At 43.9% G+C, this 18,285-nt stretch overlaps 1 protein-coding gene across 1 annotated transcript; it reads right to left on the bottom strand.

The window, feature by feature from the left end:
• Positions 1–9,397: 9,397 nt before the first annotated feature.
• Positions 9,398–17,780, bottom strand: LOC139554563 (adenosine receptor A1-like). Its single transcript, XM_071367461.1, has 2 exons — positions 17,214–17,780; positions 9,398–12,004 (listed from the first exon to the last, which is right to left on the bottom strand). The coding sequence occupies exons 1-2, from the start codon at positions 17,522–17,524 to the stop codon at positions 11,482–11,484; spliced, it is 834 nt and encodes a 277-aa protein (XP_071223562.1). The 5' UTR covers positions 17,525–17,780; the 3' UTR covers positions 9,398–11,481.
• Positions 17,781–18,285: the final 505 nt, after the last annotated feature.

Here is an 18,285-nt window from a genome sequence, read left to right as displayed (position 1 = left end):
TTTAGCTTATCAAAGTTAAGAACAAACCAAGCTTCATTTTTATCAATATCATGCAAATCATTACAAGTGGTAAAAGGAAAGTGTGACTGAAAACATGGGTAATTCACTGGGGAGTCGATCAGCTGCTTGCTGGCCAAATGTATATTATTTGTTCATAATCACCTCACGGCCAAGAAAAAAATCAGCTCGGACGAGATGCTCCTGACAAATAAAGTGTCGGTATGTATGAATACATTATCACCATAATGGTTCAAGGATCTTTCAATTTTTTCAAGTGGGCACATGCCTTGGTGGTCACGATAACTAGACTGTATTGCACAAATGGGTACCACACAAAAGCCATTGAACAAAACTAGTCCTGCCTGTGTGTCCCTGAATATGGATTCACTCTGTTGTCCCAGGTTCTTTATAAGCAAACCATTTTCTGGTGAGTGGCAGTTGACTCATCTGTATAATTGTGATCATTATTCCTTTAGGTCAATTTCGTCCAGCAACACATTTCGTCCAGCAATAATTCAAGCCATGATGAAATTAGATGATCCTTTGGAATTTGCGATTCAGGTTCGGGATAGGCTAATTTGAGTGAAACTCCTTGCATTTGAGAATCTATGGTAGTGTAAAACGCTCTAATCCACACACTGAGCAGTTTACAATCCTTCTGTTTGTTGTGGGAGAGCATAATTGAATTAAAACATAAGTTAGTTGAAATAAAATAAAATAATTTAAATACAGTAAGACATTGTTAGTTTGGCAAAAAAAACTAAGCCAACATGTGGGTTAAATCTTTTGTCCAATGGAAAATAATTGAAAAAAAGGCAGATGACCTATGTAGCAAATTAGGCTAGGTGTGTGTGTGTGTGAGAGAGAGAGAGAGAGAGAGAGAGAGAGAATTTGAGCCTGCAAATTTCAATTGGTTATAGTTGAAAAAGTATAAATGGTATCAAAAAGCTGAATACTATCACACTATTGTGCCAGACCGGTCAGCACATTTTAAAGTGTGAATGGCATTTCTAGCTTAAATGGTTGAGAATGACTTACGGTTCAAACTTTTACCATGTTAAACTATGACCATTGTAATGCATTGTGATTTATGCAAGTATTTTTGTAGTGTGAAAAGTATTAGTAGTATCAAAACGTTTTTTTTCAAGCAAGTTGTTTTGGTGTTGGTAGATTTTATGGTTTTGGTGCTACAGGTGGTAGCGGAATAATAATACATTTTGTTAAAATTATGTGTAAACAACATTGATTCAACCAGTGTGTGTCCTGTGGGAAGTATGAGCAAGCACACCTAATTATTCATGTAGACAGTTGACTTTATTGAATAATTAACCATTTTGGAGTTTAGACGATTGTTCTGATTATATCTAGTTGATTTCCTTGCACACGTTCAGTAACAAACAAAAAACAGGATTTCCAAACAGACAAAACAATCAATCACATTTCAAATATTTGTGTCAAAACAAAATAGCCTACTGACTGACAGATAATAGTTTCAGGTGTGGTGATCCTCAGGTGATCATGAGGATGTGTTCGGCATATCTGTCAATGTCTTACTGTCCTATAGGCCTACAGTTCAATCATGTCTTCACCTTCCTCCTGGGCGAACAGGTATGTGGCAAAATTGAACAAAAAGGCCTTAATCTTATGCCCGTTTGACACCCACCATGCTTTGTACATAACCTCCCCAAACAGCACAGACAGGAAGATGATGACGAAGATGAGAAAGCAGCGGTCAGTGTAGTAGGTAATCTTCTCCCTGCGGGTCTTCTGGTCCCAGGGCAGGGCTTGGCGGGCCTCGGCATAGCGGCTAAAGTGTAGCAAGGCATCCTCCTCCTCAGCCGTCTCCCTCTCATGTTCAGTAACTCCGTCTCCCTGTGCCATCTCTTCAAGACTTCCTCTATTGGGCGATTCTATATATCTCTTCACCCTAAACCCTCTAGTTCAGGAATTCAAGATTTCAATGTTCACAAAACGAACAAATACTTAGAGATGGAGAGAAATGCAGAGAGTGGTGATTATAGTTTTACAGCATCCATACTGCTTGTGTGTCCCTCGTGAAGATTGGTATCCAGTCTGTCGATTAGCACTCTTGGATCTCTGTTAACTTAGCTTCCATTGTCAACTCCTCCTCCTGTTGTTGTCTCTGTTTTCTGAATCAACGAGAAACAGTCTTGATGTCTCCTGTGTGTTATTCTGTCTGGTTTTCTCCCTGTGTTAGACTGGCTGTAGGGAAGAAAGTGCCAGGCTGATTAGTTAGGTCAGGACACTTCACTAAGAAGATATAGGGGATTAAGCCACACAGCAGTTTACAATCCTGTTTGACCCAAGGTAACAGATTGTAAAAGATAGAGAGGGGGAGGGGAGAGGGAGAGAGAAAGAGAGATAATTCAAATGGAAAATTGGCTTTTGTCAATCAAGTCAGTGTCCTCTTATACAGACAGTTAGCATGATTGATAGGAGCACAAGTCCTCTTGCATCAGTGTCACCTCTCCCATGTCCTGTCATGGAGTCTTTCAGCTGGGTAGACTGTGCATTTCTAACAGCTCCTTCTAACAGATCCATGCAGGACCTGAGCCACACAAGGCTGCAGTGCCAGACGGATTACCAGGACGTGTGCTCCGGGCATGTGCTGACCAACTGGTAGGTGTCTTCACTGACATTTTCAACATGTCCCTGATTGAGTCTGTGATACCAACATGTTTCAAGCAGACCACCATAGTCCCTGCAACCTGCCTAAATGACTACAGACCCGTAGCACTCACGTCGGTAGCCATGAAGTGCTTTGAAAGGCTGGTAATGGCTCACATCAACACCATTATCCCAGAAACCCTAGATCCAGTCCAATTTGCATACCGCTCAAACAGATCCACAGATGATGCAATCTCTATTGCACTCCACTGCCTTTTCCCACCTGGACAAAAGGAACCCCTATGTTCAAGCCCGACGCCCTCTCCCGTCAGTTCACCGCAGACAACACAAGTTCCGAGCTAGAAACCATTATGCCATCCTCCTGCATCGTTGCAGCTGTCTCCTGGGAGATTGAGTCCAGTGTTCGTCAGGCTCAGCTGAACCAGCCTGATCCTAGAAACGGTCCTTGTAAGGCTCTGTTTGTGCCAGATTCAGTTCGTTCTGATGTTCTTCAATGGGCCCATTCTACTCACCTCACCTGTCACCCTGGCATGAACCAGACTGTCGCCTTCCTGCGTCAGTGATTTTGGTGGCCCAACATGGAGAAAGACGCTCGGGAATTCATCTCAGCCTGCTCGGTCTGTGCTCGGAACAAAACCTCCACCAAACCTCCATCTGGTCTGCTTCGTCCTCTTCCCATACCCAGTCGCCCCTGGTCACACATAGGTTTGGACTTTGTCACTTGCCTTCCCCCATCGAATGGTAACTCAGTCATCCTCACTATTATTGACCGATTTTCCAAAGCAGCTCACTTCATTCCCCTCTCCAAGCTTCCTTCCTCCCGGGAGGCTGCGGACCTGCTGGTATCCCGTGTTTTGTGGCTGCATGGCATCCCTAGTGACATTGTTTCTGAGGACCCCAGTTTACATCCCAGGTATGGAGAGCCTTCTGCACAGCTCTGGGTATTAACCAACGGCCAGGCCGAGCAGGGCAACCAGGAGTTGGAAATTGCAATACGCTGTGTGACTTCGGCTAACCCTTCCTCTTGGAGTGCCCAGCTACCCTGGGTGGAATATGCCCACAACACCCTCATCAGGCATGTCTCCCTTAGAGTGTGCTCTGGGTTACCAAACTCCCTTGTTCCCTGCCCAAGAGGTTGAAGTAGCGGTGCCCTCTGTCCAGGACCACATGGGCAGTTGTCGTCGCACCTGGAGGAGGGCCCGGGCTGCTCTTCTTCGTGCCTCCGCCAGGACCCATACCAAAGCTAACCGTCGCCGCGCTTCAGCCCCAGTCTACACTCCAGGCCAAAAGGTATGGCTTTCTGATATAGAATTTTGTTACCAATGTTTATAGTTTTCAAGTATTCTAATCGGTCTGCAACCCAGTGTGTAAAGTTCTGGTTTAAATGAAACAGACAGAATTCCCAACTCACAAATAGTCCAATCAAAGTTTATTCACGAGAGCTCTGCCGTTCATATACAAAGATATTCATTTTATAACATTCTTCTGACCTACGCACACACATGCACACTAACATTAGGAGAGCTATCTTCTTCTCCAGAATTCTCACCACAGTTTACCACTACCCAGCTGACAGTTCCAGTCCCCCCCAGATAAATGAAACCTGGAGGGCTACTCCCTGTCCTATCTTACATTCTCAGAGTTATAGCCGGGTCGGTTCAACCATAGTTGAATTGTTTCTAGGTGTTTTCTTAGGCATACACACACATTCCTCCCTCTCCCAGTCTAACCTAGTCGGACTTATGTTTCATATTTTAAATTACTCCTTCTCCATGCTACATAACCTCTAATCCCTAATGGTTAAGTTTCCGGATATAATTATTTAATCATTTATCTTAAACCTTATAAATTCTTTTATCACTTTCATCTAAGGACTTGCCCATAAAAGTGGTTTCCAAAAAACTAGCTCCCCGATTCATTGGCCCCTTTGAGATTGATCGTGTCATAAACCCCTCTGCTGTTCATCTGAAACTCCCAGACTCTCTCAAAATTCACCCCATCTTCCATGTATCCTTAATTAAACCAGTCTGCTCCAGTCCCCTCCTGCAGCTGATGCTCCACCCCTCGGCTCATCGATGACCATCCTGCCTATACCGTCCGGCGGCTTTTGGATGTGTGCCGTTGGGTTCGCGTTTGGCAGTATCTGGTGGACTGGGAGGGATACAGGCCTGAGGGGCGCTGCTGGGTGCCCCGTCGCCGCATTCTGGATCCCTCCCTCTTACAGGATTTTCATACCTCACACCCAGGCAAGCCGGGTCGTGCGCCAGGCGGCGTCCGTAGAGGGGGGGGGGTGGTCCTGTCACATCTGCTCCTGCTACGCCCTCTGGTGTTCATCCGGTGTCTTCTTGACCTGCAGTTACTCCCCCTGTACACTCTCTCTCCCTCCCTCTCCCTCTGTGTGATTGTGTGTTTGGAGACAGGTGTGCTGGAATCAGAGCATAATCAAGATTTCTACAAATACTCAGTCCTGCCACTTCCACTCTGCCAGATCGTAATCTCTGCTCAGTCAGTTCATGATTCTAGCCATTTATGATTATTCAAGATCCTGTTACTCTGCTGTGCCTGTTTCCCTGCCTGACACCGTTTATCCTCTCATTGCCGTTACCGCTCTGTCTCTGGCTCCTGTCTCCTGTTCCACATCTCACCACCCAACTACCTTGCTCTGGATTTTACTCACCACCACTACCTTGGATTCCCCTCAGTCCCTGTTTACCCTGTTATACTCAGCTAACTCCAACCTCAGTCTCCAAATCTGGATTTTCTGCAACTCATCCGAGCTTCCAGATATGGATCTGCACTCCATATCTCCCTGTGTACAATAAATATTTTGGTTCATTCATCCCTGTTTCCTCATCTGAGTCTTCTCTTGGGTTCCCCTGTGTCGCTCCGCTTAACAGCTAAGCTGTCATCAAGGCAAAGGATGGCAACTTTGAAGAATCTAAAATATATTTTGATTTGTTTAACACTTTTTTGGTAACTACATGATTCCATATGTGTTATTTCATAGTTTTGATGTCTTCACTATTATTATACAATGTAGAAAATAGTAAAAATATAGACAAACCCTTGAATGAGTAGATGTGTCCAATCTTTTGACTGGCACTATACAGATCATCTTTTCCTCAGACACAGCGAAAAGAAAATCTAAAGATGTTGGAATTATTATATCTAGACAGCACAGATTAAAGGCCAGGCAGAACGAAGTGGACGAAGGAGGTTGTGAAACACTTGGTGGTGCTGTGAATGGGCGGACGAAGAGTTTATTGTAAGTCATATTTATCTCTTATTTATTCTCATGTATGTTATGTTTGAGTGATAATGTACTTACTGTATTGTGCTTTGCCGTGAGCTAGCACTTATCCCTGAGTTGTTGAAATCATATCTGCTATAGGCACTCTAGCCTAGTGCTTAGAGTGTTGGGCCAGTAACTGAAAGGTTGCTGGATCGAATCCCTGAGCTGACAAGGCCATCCTACAATCTAAGCTTGATGCCATCAATCTACACAAATTATCAATGAACCTACCAGGTACAACCCCAAATCCGTAAACACGGGCACCCTCATAGATATCATCCTAACCAACTTGCCCTCCAAATACACCTCTGCTGTTTTCAACCAAGATCTCAGCGATCACTGCCTCATTGCCTGCATCCGTAATGGGTCTGCGGTCAAACGACCATCCCTCATCACTGTCAAACACTCCCTAAAACACTTCAGCGAGCAGACCTTTCTTATCGACCTAGCCGGGGTATCCTGGAATGATATTGACCTCATCCCGTCAGTAGAGGATGCCTGGTTATTCTTTAAAAGTGCCTTCCTCACCATCTTAAATAAGCATGCTCCATTCAAAAAATGTTGAACCAGGAACAGATATAGCCCTTGGTTCACTCCAGACCTGACTGCCCTTGATCAGCACAAAAACATCCTGTGGCGTACTGCATTAGCATCGAATAGCCCCCGTGATATGCAATATTTCAGGGAAGTTAGGAACCAATATACACAGGCAGTTAGGAAGCTAAGGCTAGCTTTTTGAAACAGAAATTTGCATTCTGTAGCACAAACTCAAAAAAGTTCTGGGACACTGAAGTCCACGGAGAATAAGAGCACCTCCTCCCAGCTGCCCACTGCACTGAGGCTAGGAAACACTGTCACCACTGATAAATCCACTATAATTGAGAATTTCAATAAGCATTTTTCTACGGCTGGCCATGCTTTCCACCTGGCTACCCTTAACCCCGTCAACTGCCCGGCACCCCCCACAGCAACTCGCCCAAGCCTCCCCCATTTCTCCTTCACCCAAATTCAGATAGCTGATGTTCTGAAAGAGCTGCAAAATCTGGACCCATACAAATCAGCTGGGCTAGACAATCTGGACCCTCTCTTTCTAAAATGATGTGCCGAAATTGTTGCAACCCATATTACTAGCCTGTTCAACCTCTCTTTCGTATCATCTGAGAATCCCAAAGATTGGAAAGCTGCCGCGATCATCCCCCTCTTCAAAGGGGGAGACACTCTAGACCCAAACTGCTACAGACCTATATCTATCCTACCCTGCCTTTCTAAGGTCTTTGAAAACCAAGTTAACAAACAGATCACCGACCATTTCGAATCCCACCGTACCTTCTCTGCTATGCAATCTGGTTTCAGAGCTGGTCATGGGTGCACCTCAGCCACACTCAAGGTCCTAAACGATATCATAACGTCCATCGATAAGAGACAATACTGTGCAGCCGTATTCATCGACCTGGCCAAGGCTTTCGACTCTGTCAATCACCACATTCTTATCGGCAGTCTAAACAACCTTGGCTTCTCAAATGACTGCCTCGCATGGTTCACCAACTACTTCTCTGATAGAGTTCAGTGTGTCAAATCGGAGGGCCTTTTGTCTGGGCCTCTGGCTGTCTCTATGGGGGTGCCACAGGGTTCAATTCTCGGGCTGAATCTTCTCTGTATACATCAATGATGTTGCTCTTGCTGCTGGTGATTCTCTGATCCACCCCTACGCAGATGACACCATTCTGTATACTTCGGGCCCTTCTTTGGACACTGTGTTAACTAACCTCCAGACGAGCTTCAATGGCATACAAGTCTCCTTCCGTGGCCTCCAACTGCTCTTAAATGCAAGGAAAACTAAATGCATGCTCTTCAACCGATCGCTGCCTGCACCTGCCCGCCCGTCCAGCATCACTGCTCTGGGCGGTTCTGACTTAGAATATGTGGACAACTACAAATACCAAGGTGTCTGGTTAGACTGTAAACTCTCCTTCCAGACTCACATTGAGCATCTCCAATCCAAAATGAAATCTAGAGTTGGCTTCCTATTTCGCAACAAAGCATCTTTCACTAATGCTGCAAAACATACCCTCGTAAAACTGACCATTGAACCGATCCTCGACTTCGGCGATGTCATTTACAAAATAGCCTCCAACAGTCTACTCAACAAATTGGATGCAGTCTATCACAGTGCCATCCGTTTTGTCACTAAAGCCCCATATACTACCCACCATTGCGACCTGTACGCTCTCGTTGGCTGACCCTCGCTTCATACTCGTCGCCAAACACATGGGCTCCAGGTCATCTTCAAGTCTCTGCTAGAGAGAGCTCACTGGTCACCATAGCAGCACCCACCCGTAGCACGTGCTCCAGCAGGGATATCTCACTAGTCACCCTCAAAGCCAACTCCTCCTTTGGCTGCCTTTCCTTCCAGTTCTCTGCTGCCAATGACTGGAACGAACTGCAAAAATCACTGAAGCTGGAGACTCATATCTCCCTCACTAGCTTTAAGCACCAGCTGTCAGAGCAGCTCACAGATCACTGCACCTGTACATAGCGCATCTACCCTGGGGCGGCAGCGTAGCCTAGTGGTTAGAGCGTTGGCAGTTCGAATCCCCGAGCTGACAAGGTACACATCTGTTGTTCTGCCCCTGAACAGGCAGTTAACCCACTGTTCCTAGGCCGTCATTGAAAAAGCAAATTTGTTCTTAACTGACTTGCCTAGTTAAATAAAGGTAAAATAAAAAAATAAAAAATCTGTAAATAGCCCATCCAACTAGCTCCTCCCCATACTGTATTTATTTATTTATCTTGCTCCTTTGCACCCCAGTATATCTACTTGCACATTCATCTTCTGCACACCAATCTTTCCAGTGTTTAATTGGTATATTGTAATTACTTCGCTACCATGGCCTATTTATTGCCTTACCTCCCTTATCTTACCTCATTTGCACACACTGTATATATACTTTTTTCTACTGTATTATTGACTGTATGTTTGTTTATTCCATGTGTAACTCTGTGTTGTTGTATGTGTCGAACTGCTTTGCTTTATTCTTGGCCAGGTCGCAGTTGTAAATGAGAACTTGTTCTCAACTATCCTACCTGGTTAAATAAAGGTTACATTTTTTTTATTTTTTAAAGCCAATTTAAATACTAGTTTCTATTGTAAATTGATCAAACTCGGTCATGTTTCTATTGAAAGTAGTATGTGTGGAGAAATACCCTTGAATGTAGTATATGTGGAGAAATGCGCTTAAATGTAGTATGTGTGGAGAAACACACTTGAGTGTACTATGTGTGGAGGAATACCAAAAACCAAAATGTATTCAGCCACCAATTATTCTGTTCATACATAACATATTTAAGAAAAAAAACTTTTTTTCTGTTCAATTTATAGGCCTTTTTTCAATATAATGAAAACCTCTGTGGCAGCTATTCTATCACCTCTGTAAGAACCAACGCTGGAGATGAGAAGCCGGTACAGAGAGTTGAACATTTAATGTAACACAGACATGGAACGGGACAGGAACAGCGTCAGAACCGTGTAAGACAAAGACATACAACAATTAATGCAGAATTGGGGAGCAGAGCTGGGGAACAGACAGATATAGGGGAGGTAATAAAACAGTGATTGAGTCCAGGTGAGTGCAATGAATCGCTGATGCGCGTTACGAGGGAAGCTGGTGTGTGTATTGATGGTGGCAGGAGTGCATAATGTAGGGCAGCCTGGCGCTAACCCTAACCCATCCCCATTATCCCCTGGGTATTTATACCTGTGTTTTCTGTCTGTCTGTGCCAGTTAGTCTTGTTTTGTCAAGTCAAGAAGCGTGTTACACCGTGCTCCTGCTTTTTCCTTTTCTCTCTAACCCCAACCCTGCCCAAGGGGCAGGCAAGAGAATGGTCGTGGACAGGCAAAAGATCATAACCAGATCAGAGTCCAGGAGTTACAGAGTGGCAGGCAGGCTCGAGGTCAGGGCAGGCAGTATGGTCAGGCAGACGGGTACAGAGTCCAGAACAGGCAAGGGTCAAAACCGGGAGGACTAGAAAAAGGGGAAAAGGCAACGCAGGAAAACGGGGAAAAAACGCTGGTAGAAAAACTGGCACAGAGAGACAGGAAACACAGGGATAAATATACGGGGGAAAACAAGCGACACCTGGAGGGGGTGGAGACAATAACGAGGACAGGTGAAACAGATCAGGGTGTGACACATTGAGTCCCCCCATGTTCCTGTTTTGGGATTGTCTTGGCTCCAAAAACACAACCCTGTTATTGACTGGACCACAAGTTCAATCCTGGGTTGGAGTCTGTTCTGCCGTTCCCATTGCCTCAAAGCGGCACAGCCTCCCCCGAGACGGCCTCCTCAGGGCTTAAGTCAAGCCTCGGATTTCTCTGCAGTCCCCGCAGAGTACCATGACCTCCTGGAGGTCTTCAACAAGGCACGGGCTACTTCTCTTCCCCCGCATTGTCCCTATGATTGTGCCATTGACCTTCTTCCAGGCACCATACCGCCTCGTGGTCGGCTATATTCCCTATCCGGCCCGGAGACCAAGGCCATGGAGGAGTATATTGAGGACTCTCAGGCTGCTGGAGGCATGCGTTCTTCTGCATCCCCTGTTTTTCTTTGTGGAAAAGGACAAGACCCTGTGTCCGTGCATTGACTACCGGGGCCTTAATGACATAACGATCAAGAATCGTTACTCCCTACCACTCCTCTACTCAGCTTTCGAACCTCTCCAGGGGGCTACCATCTTTTCCAAGCTGGACCGTCAGAATACCTACCACCTGGTTTGGATACGTGAAGGGGATGAGTGGAAGACAGCCTTCAACACTGCCAGTGGACGTTATGAATACCTGGTCATGCCGTTTGCACTCACCAACGCCCCCGCGGTCTTCCAGGCCTTGGTAAACAATGTGCTCCGGAACATGTTAAGTCGTTTCGTGTTTGTCTAACTCGACAACATCCTGTTTTTTTCCCGTTCTGCCCAAGAACACATCCTACATGTTCGACAAGTCCTTCAGCTAATCCTGAAGAACCAGTTATTTGTGAAAGTGGCGAAATGCAGATTCCACCGTTCTACCCTCTCCTTTCTTTGATATGTTATCACTGAAGGCAATGTACAGATGGACCCGGAAATGGGCTGGTACTGGCATTTAAAGTCTTCCTGTTTACGGGATTGACTTTCCCAGGAGGTGCCTATTGCAAATGTTAACGAGATGTTAATGAACTTAATTCTCATAATTCAGTGAAGTGCTTTTCGTTGGAGTCTAGTCCACTAATGGGGGCCATCACAAAACAGACTGCAGTCCATATGCTGTATCCTTCATCCCAGATGATGGTTGCAAAGCAGAAGACTCCTTATTATTGCACTACGACTACTTCTTTGACACAACATTTCGCAGGAGAAGCATATCAACAGGGCAGGTCGTGGGTACGGGTGGACTGGGGTTTTCTCAAACAGGGGTGGTGGGCTGGGCTGGTTGGGGCAAGGGCTGTTCTCTGTGGGTTTACACAGCATGCAGCAGTGGAAGATCTGGACCAGCGCGTGGCACGGAACCGCTATATTCGGAAGGCATAGACCAGCCGGTTGAGGGCAGACTTGATGTGGGTCATAAAGATTCCCACATACATGGCACTCTTGGGCATCCCACACTCCGGGCAATAGAAGAGGATGCAGTTCATGACATGCAGCGGCAGCCAGCACAGAGCGAATAAGAAGACGATGAGCGCCAAGGACTTGGCTAGCTTTAGCTCCTTGTCCAAGTACTTGCTGGTGTCGCAAGTGGCCTCGGCACGCATGTTAAGCTGCTTCCGGATCACCCTGAAGATCTCAGCGTACAGCGCGATCATGATGGTCAGAGTAACCACCACCCAGCCGAAGAAGTTGAAGTAGACCATGTAGTCCATACGCATGACCTTGGTGAACTTGCAAACTATTATGTCATCGCTGGTGATGCTCAGGTTACCCTGTGTGTGCTCGTTGTGCCAGCCCAACATGGGCACCATCCCCGTCAGGGCAGAGAGGAGCCAGCATAGGAACACTGCCACCCATGCTCTGTTCTGGGTCACGATAATGCTGTACCTGCAGAGGACCAGAGGAATTATCAGAGTCAGTTTGAAAAATTATACAGTACATTGACAAACATAGAACATACAAAACAGCTGGAGGTGAAGCTTAGCTTAGACTTTTGATTATCTCCAGACAAATATGTCTGAAAACCTTTCCATAAGCCATTTGTTTAAGATCCTTGCTGGATGCATCAGGCATGCATTTTTACAGTACATGCTGTTCTAAGGAGCTAAGTATGAGATTTTATGAATACCAATGATACACCATCTCTGTGTAATGCATTAGTGATTACATTAATTTATGCATGTATTAAGTTTTGTTCGATATTTTTATTTCATTTATTTGTGTTTTTAATCCCAGCCCCCATCCCCACACGAGGCCTTTTGCCTTTTGGTAGGCTGTCATTTTAAATAAGAATTTGTTCTCAACTGACTTGCCTAGTTAAATAAAGGTTAAAAAATTGTATTGTTTCAGTGCCACTCAAGCTAACAGGCTGTCAAACCTATTATGTGACAGAAGCACAATGGATTAATTTATTCTTTGAATGTGATTTATAAAATGTCAACAAATAATAATACAATATATAGATTATTTTTATTTTGGCACAAATCGATTTTAGAATGCAAAATACTGAGAGATAAGAAAATGCAAGCTATATTGCTTTCAGATTTTTAATGAAGGCGATTTATAAAGTGTCACCAAATTTGGCACATATTGATTTTAGAATGCAAAATACTGAGAGTTAAGTAAATCCAAGCATCTATACTGAACAAAAATATAAACACAACATGCAACAATTTCAACGATTTTACTGAGTTACAGTTCATATAAGGAAATCAATCAATTGAAATAAATAAATTAGGCCCTAATCTATGGATTTCACATGACTGGGCAGGGGCACAGCCATGGGTGGGCCTGGGAGAGCATAGGCCCACCCACTTGGGAGAAAGGTCCATCCACTGGGGAGCCAGGCCCAGCCAATCAGAACAAGTTTTTCCCCACAAAAGGCCTTTATTACAAACAGAAATACTCCTCAGTTTCATCCTCTGTCCGGGTGGTTGGTCTCAGATGATCCCGCAGGTGAAGAAGCCGGATGTGGACGTCCTGTGCTGGCGTGGTTACACGTGGTCTGCTTTGTGAGGTACTGCCAAATTCTCTAAAACGACGTTGGAGGCAGTTTATGGTAGAGAAATTAACATTCAATTATCTGGCAACACCTCTGGTGGACATTCCTGCAGTCAGAATGTAAATTGCACGTTCGCTCAAAACATGAGACATATGTTGCGTGACAAAACTGCACATTTTAGTCACCTTTTATTGTCCCCAGCACAAGGTGCACCTGTGTAATGATCATGCTGTTTAATCAGCTTCTTGATATGCCACACCTGTTAGGTGGATGGATTATCTTGGCAAAGGAGAAATGCTCACTAACAGGGATGTAAACAAATTTGTGCACCAAATTTGAGAAAAATATGTTTTTTGTGCATATGGAACATTTCTGGGATCTTTTATTTCACCTCAGGAAATATGGGACCAACGCTTTACATGTTGCGTTTATATTTTTGTTTAGTATATTTACATTGATGATAATTTAATATAAAACAACAAAATGAAGGAACCTTTGATAGTAAGTTGCTGTTACCATATATTGCTCTCTTACACAACTCCCCTGTCCACATGACACTACAAATAAATGAGACACACGAGGAACTCTGCCAAAAATGCCCAACGAACCAGCCTTAAAAGTCACTCCTTGGGACGGACAGGAACATTTTTATTTACTTAAAAGCTTTCAATGTCTAGCCTATTGATTTCTATTAAACTAAGCGAAGATATATGGCTTCCCAGCAGTCTGAGAGAAATTATACTTAGATTGCTACTGCACACTCCCTTGGTATCCCTCACACCACAAACAGGGCTTTTAAATTACAAATAAAAGTTAGCATGTAAGTCATCAATGTGTAATTTAAGTCATCAACGTGTAATTAGAATTAACAGAACATTTTCTTCACTAGGAATACAGTAAAATACTCAAGTTGTTGCCCTAAAGCAAAATCCATCTCATTATAGACAATCATATATGAAAAGTTTTTGCAAATGTATTGCAAATGAAATACAGAAATATCTCATTCACATAAGTATTCACACCCCTGACTTAATACTTGTAGGAGCACCTTTGTCAGCGATTACAGCTGAGTCTTTCTGGGTAAAATGCAAAGAGCATTGTAGATCGTGCAACATTTGCCCATTGATTATTTGTTACATTCTTCAAGATCTGTCAAATTGGTTGTTGATCATTGCCAGACAACCATTTTCAGGTCTTGCCATAGATTTTCAATTAGATTTAAGTCAAAACTGTAAGTTGGCTACTCAGGAACTTTCACTGTATTCTTGGTAAGCGACTCCAGTGTAGATTTGACCTTGTGTTTTGGGTTATTGTCCTGCCGAAAGGTGAATTAATCTCCCAGTGTCTAAGCAGACTGAACCAGGTTTTCCTCTAGGATTTTGTCTGTGCTTAGGGGTAGGCATAAAACTACCTCCATACTTACATTACTTAAAAACATTTTTTTAAACTGGTACCAACTTCAGACCAAATCCCAACCTCGTACAACGCTGGGCCAATTGTGCGGCTGTGATTGGGACGCCGGGTTGTGATACAACCTGGAATCGAACCAGGGTATGTAGTGCATCTCGGGAGCCCACCAATCAGGACCTAATAGTCATATATTAGTCACATAATAATTTAACACGTTCATACATTTTTTATGTAGTTATTACACATTGATTACACTATCACTTGTATTTCATATGTCACAACGATTAATAGATACTTATGCTATGACGCTGGTAAAGTTTTGCCTCGCGCACCTGCCCTTCCCCAAGCTCTGGGCACTGCTGGTAAAAAAAGAAGCTAGCTATAGCTGATGGATGCAAACAATGTTCTTCCCCAAAAACATAGCAAAACGACATAATCTGTTTCAGTAGTTATAGTTAGCTAGCTAACTATCTAGCAAGGTGTCATCATCTAAAATACCCCTAATTTATAAGAGAGTTCTTATTTGATTAAATAGGACCCATCTATGTGAAGATAGCCACAATAAGGATAAACCACAATAGTGGTATTTGCGGTTAGCCTTCAAAAGAAAAGTGTCATTTATATTTACTATGGATCCCATTAGCTGCTACTCTTCCCGGGGTCCAGCAAAATCAAGGCAGTTAATACAAATAACATTATTTGACGTGTCAAATAAACTTGTTGACCTTCTTTTTTTTTTTTTTTATCCCAGCCCGTCCCCAAAAGAAGCCTTTTGCCTTTTGGTAGGCCGTCATTGTAAATAGGAATTTGTTCTTAACTTGCCTAGTGTCACCGAGTAGACTGATAAACCATTTCATTGCTCCACATTCCAACCTTGTTAAACATTATCTAGTCTAAATATGGCATGATTCCACCAATTGTAACTTTCTGCGTCACTTTCAAAGATAAACCTTTACTTTGAAGGCAAACTGAAAATTCCACTAGCGTGGCTAATCATTATTGTGGCTGGCTTCACAACACATAACCCGGTCCGGTCAAGCCTCACCAGCCAGATGAAGCTAGCTGGCTGCTTATAACGTTAGCTATGGGCAACAGGGCCAAGTAGCGGCTAGCTAGTTATTTTCATGAACTGAAGTTAAATGTCAATAGGCGAACAACAAGTGGCTACCTAGCTAATACTTACGCCCAAGGATTCCTAAATCATTGCTAAGAACATTGAAAATGACTGCAGTTTTTACTGGTCATTGTTTTCAGGCAGGTTGCATTAGTGCTAACGTTAGCCATCTACCGCCGAAGTTCTGTGAAAGGTTGCGTCAATCAAATCTGGTATCAGGATATAATGTGATTCAGAGTCACTGATTATACTATAATTATCTTTATTTAACACAAGTGATAAATGGTAAATGCAATTTTCGTATATACGGGTTCACTGTATCACCACGCAGGGTAAAGCGGAGAACTGACTGAAATAGTACAGACATCTTCTTTTATACTGTTCCAGAGTTAGTTCCAACTTTAGAGTTGGCCTGTCACAGTAGAGGCTTAGCGTGGTTTTAAATTTGCTAGCCTATAGGTGGTGTCCAGTCACAGCACTCAGGATTGAAATGTCCGGAATGGTGCTTGTGAAGATTGAGCTGATTTGTTGGTTTCTACTCATTCCTCCGTTCCTGTTTTCTTGTTATTCAGCATTTCCCCTACACATTCCTCAGTTCCTGTTTTCTTGTTATTCAGCATTTTTCCATCTTGTCTCAACCTTGTGGTTTACCCAGTCGACACCCTAGATTAACAACAGCCTTTCTGCAGTCACGCTATGTTTTGTGATTAACATGTCCTACTTCTATAAGGCATATATTTATGTTAAAAGAGAACAAAACCATCCTTCACAGTTCTAACATCTGTATCAAAGATATTTGCCTATTTTTTAATCCTGCTCGTTTGATCCTGATCTTATTTCAGATGCTCACACAGACATTTTCCCATTCGGTCGAACAAATATGCCTCTTTACTAACGCGGGATTGTAAACACATCGTTCGTGGCCGGCGTGTGCTTGTAGTGCTTCTGATCGTAATTGTGGCGCTTGGCTTGCACGTGCAAATTCAGCATACACAACATTCTATAATATAATTGTGTTATTTCACGTGTCAAATAGTGTTATTTTGACACGCAAATACCCAAACGGCATTCCATAATTGCTTACTCATTGGTGTTTATGGCTTCTTTATAATCACTTTGTGACATCTGCTGATGTAAAAAGGGCTTTATAAATAATTGTGACAACGTTTGACATGTCCATGTCTCAGACATAATGCATTTTATAGTAGGCCTATGTTAACAATGCATTTCCATATTGAAGCCATGCAATTACTTAGAACAATGTGTCTGCAAACAAATTCACCATATTTAGAAAATGTTTCCTCGTGCTATTTAACAAACTAGGCTAAAACGGACTAACATTCTTATTAGAGTTGATGACAACGCAACACATAAAAGACTATAAATACACAACTTAAAGCAACCACATATTTAGCCATGGAGCAGCACTACAGCCAGCACTATGATTTAACATTGCATTAGGTTCGTTAAAATAGAGCCCTCTGTGTGGTAAAGTTGGCAGTTGTTTTCAGACTGTTCAGAACGCTACCTGGGAAAAGTAAATAGCATACAGCCAGTGTTATTCGACTCACTTGATGGGAATCTTGACCCGGAGGTAGCGGTCGATGGCAATGGCCATTAGGGACAGGATGGAGCCCTGGGTGATGATGAGGAGCAGGCAGGAGAAGAAGAGGCAGGTGTAAAACTGAGTCTTCAGTCCCAGACTGATCACTACAGCCAGGGGGATGACCAGGACTCCCACAGTGATGTCGGCCACCGCCAGAGACACGATGAAGCAGAACGTGTCCCTCAGGGCCCGGTTCGTACAGACCACCAGCACCACTAACACGTTGCCCAGCACAGAGGCCAGGGCTATGGCTGTCTCCATGGAGATGTACATCATGTCCACATGCTCCTGTGGCTTGACACCGGGAGGAAGACATTTTAAAAGTCCCCGGATTTCCCTTTGCCTTTCCTCAGATTAAAAATTGTTTAAGAAGTAGTTAAATCTTCTTCTTCAGTTGGTCCTTTGCATTCAGCTAATTTCATTGTGTCCTCTTCCATTCTGTGTGTTCTCTCTGAGCTGCTGCTGGTGAGAGAAGCGTGGGTGGTCGCCGACCTGGCATTGACTCACTGAGTGGGCCCCACACTGACCGGCTGATCCCCTGTGTCTCTCCTTCTCTTAGAGGGGAGGGGCCTCGTTCTCCTCCCATCACTCCTCTGGAACAGTAGGGAGCTTCTCACACATGCCATATGGGCGCGCACATGGCATGTGTGTGTGTGGGCGCGCACATGGCATGTGTGTGTGTGTGGGTGCGCATGTGCTATGTGTGTGTTTTTGTATGTGATAATCTGTGTGTGCACACATGTGGGTGAGAGGGGAGCTGTGACTGGTCTGGCAGGTGGGTCTCATAAAACATGCGTTTGGGATATTTGTTAACATTGCCACTCAAGATAACAGGGTGTCTAATGACAATGTGAGCGACCTAGGCACCATTTTAACATTTTAATACTCTTTCTGTCACCTGAGATGCACTGCAGACAGGACCTTGACACTTACCCAAGAGGATTTGTGAGAAACTAACATTCTGCCCCCCCACCCATGCTTTTGTGCTAACCAAAACCGATTTCATCCTCTTAAATGGCTTTGCATGAATGACTGGA

This window comes from Salvelinus alpinus, chromosome 2 (genome assembly GCF_045679555.1).
Source record: "Salvelinus alpinus chromosome 2, SLU_Salpinus.1, whole genome shotgun sequence".
Classification (NCBI taxonomy): Eukaryota; Metazoa; Chordata; class Actinopteri; order Salmoniformes; family Salmonidae; genus Salvelinus; species Salvelinus alpinus.
This window is presented reverse-complemented; position numbering and strand designations above follow the sequence as displayed.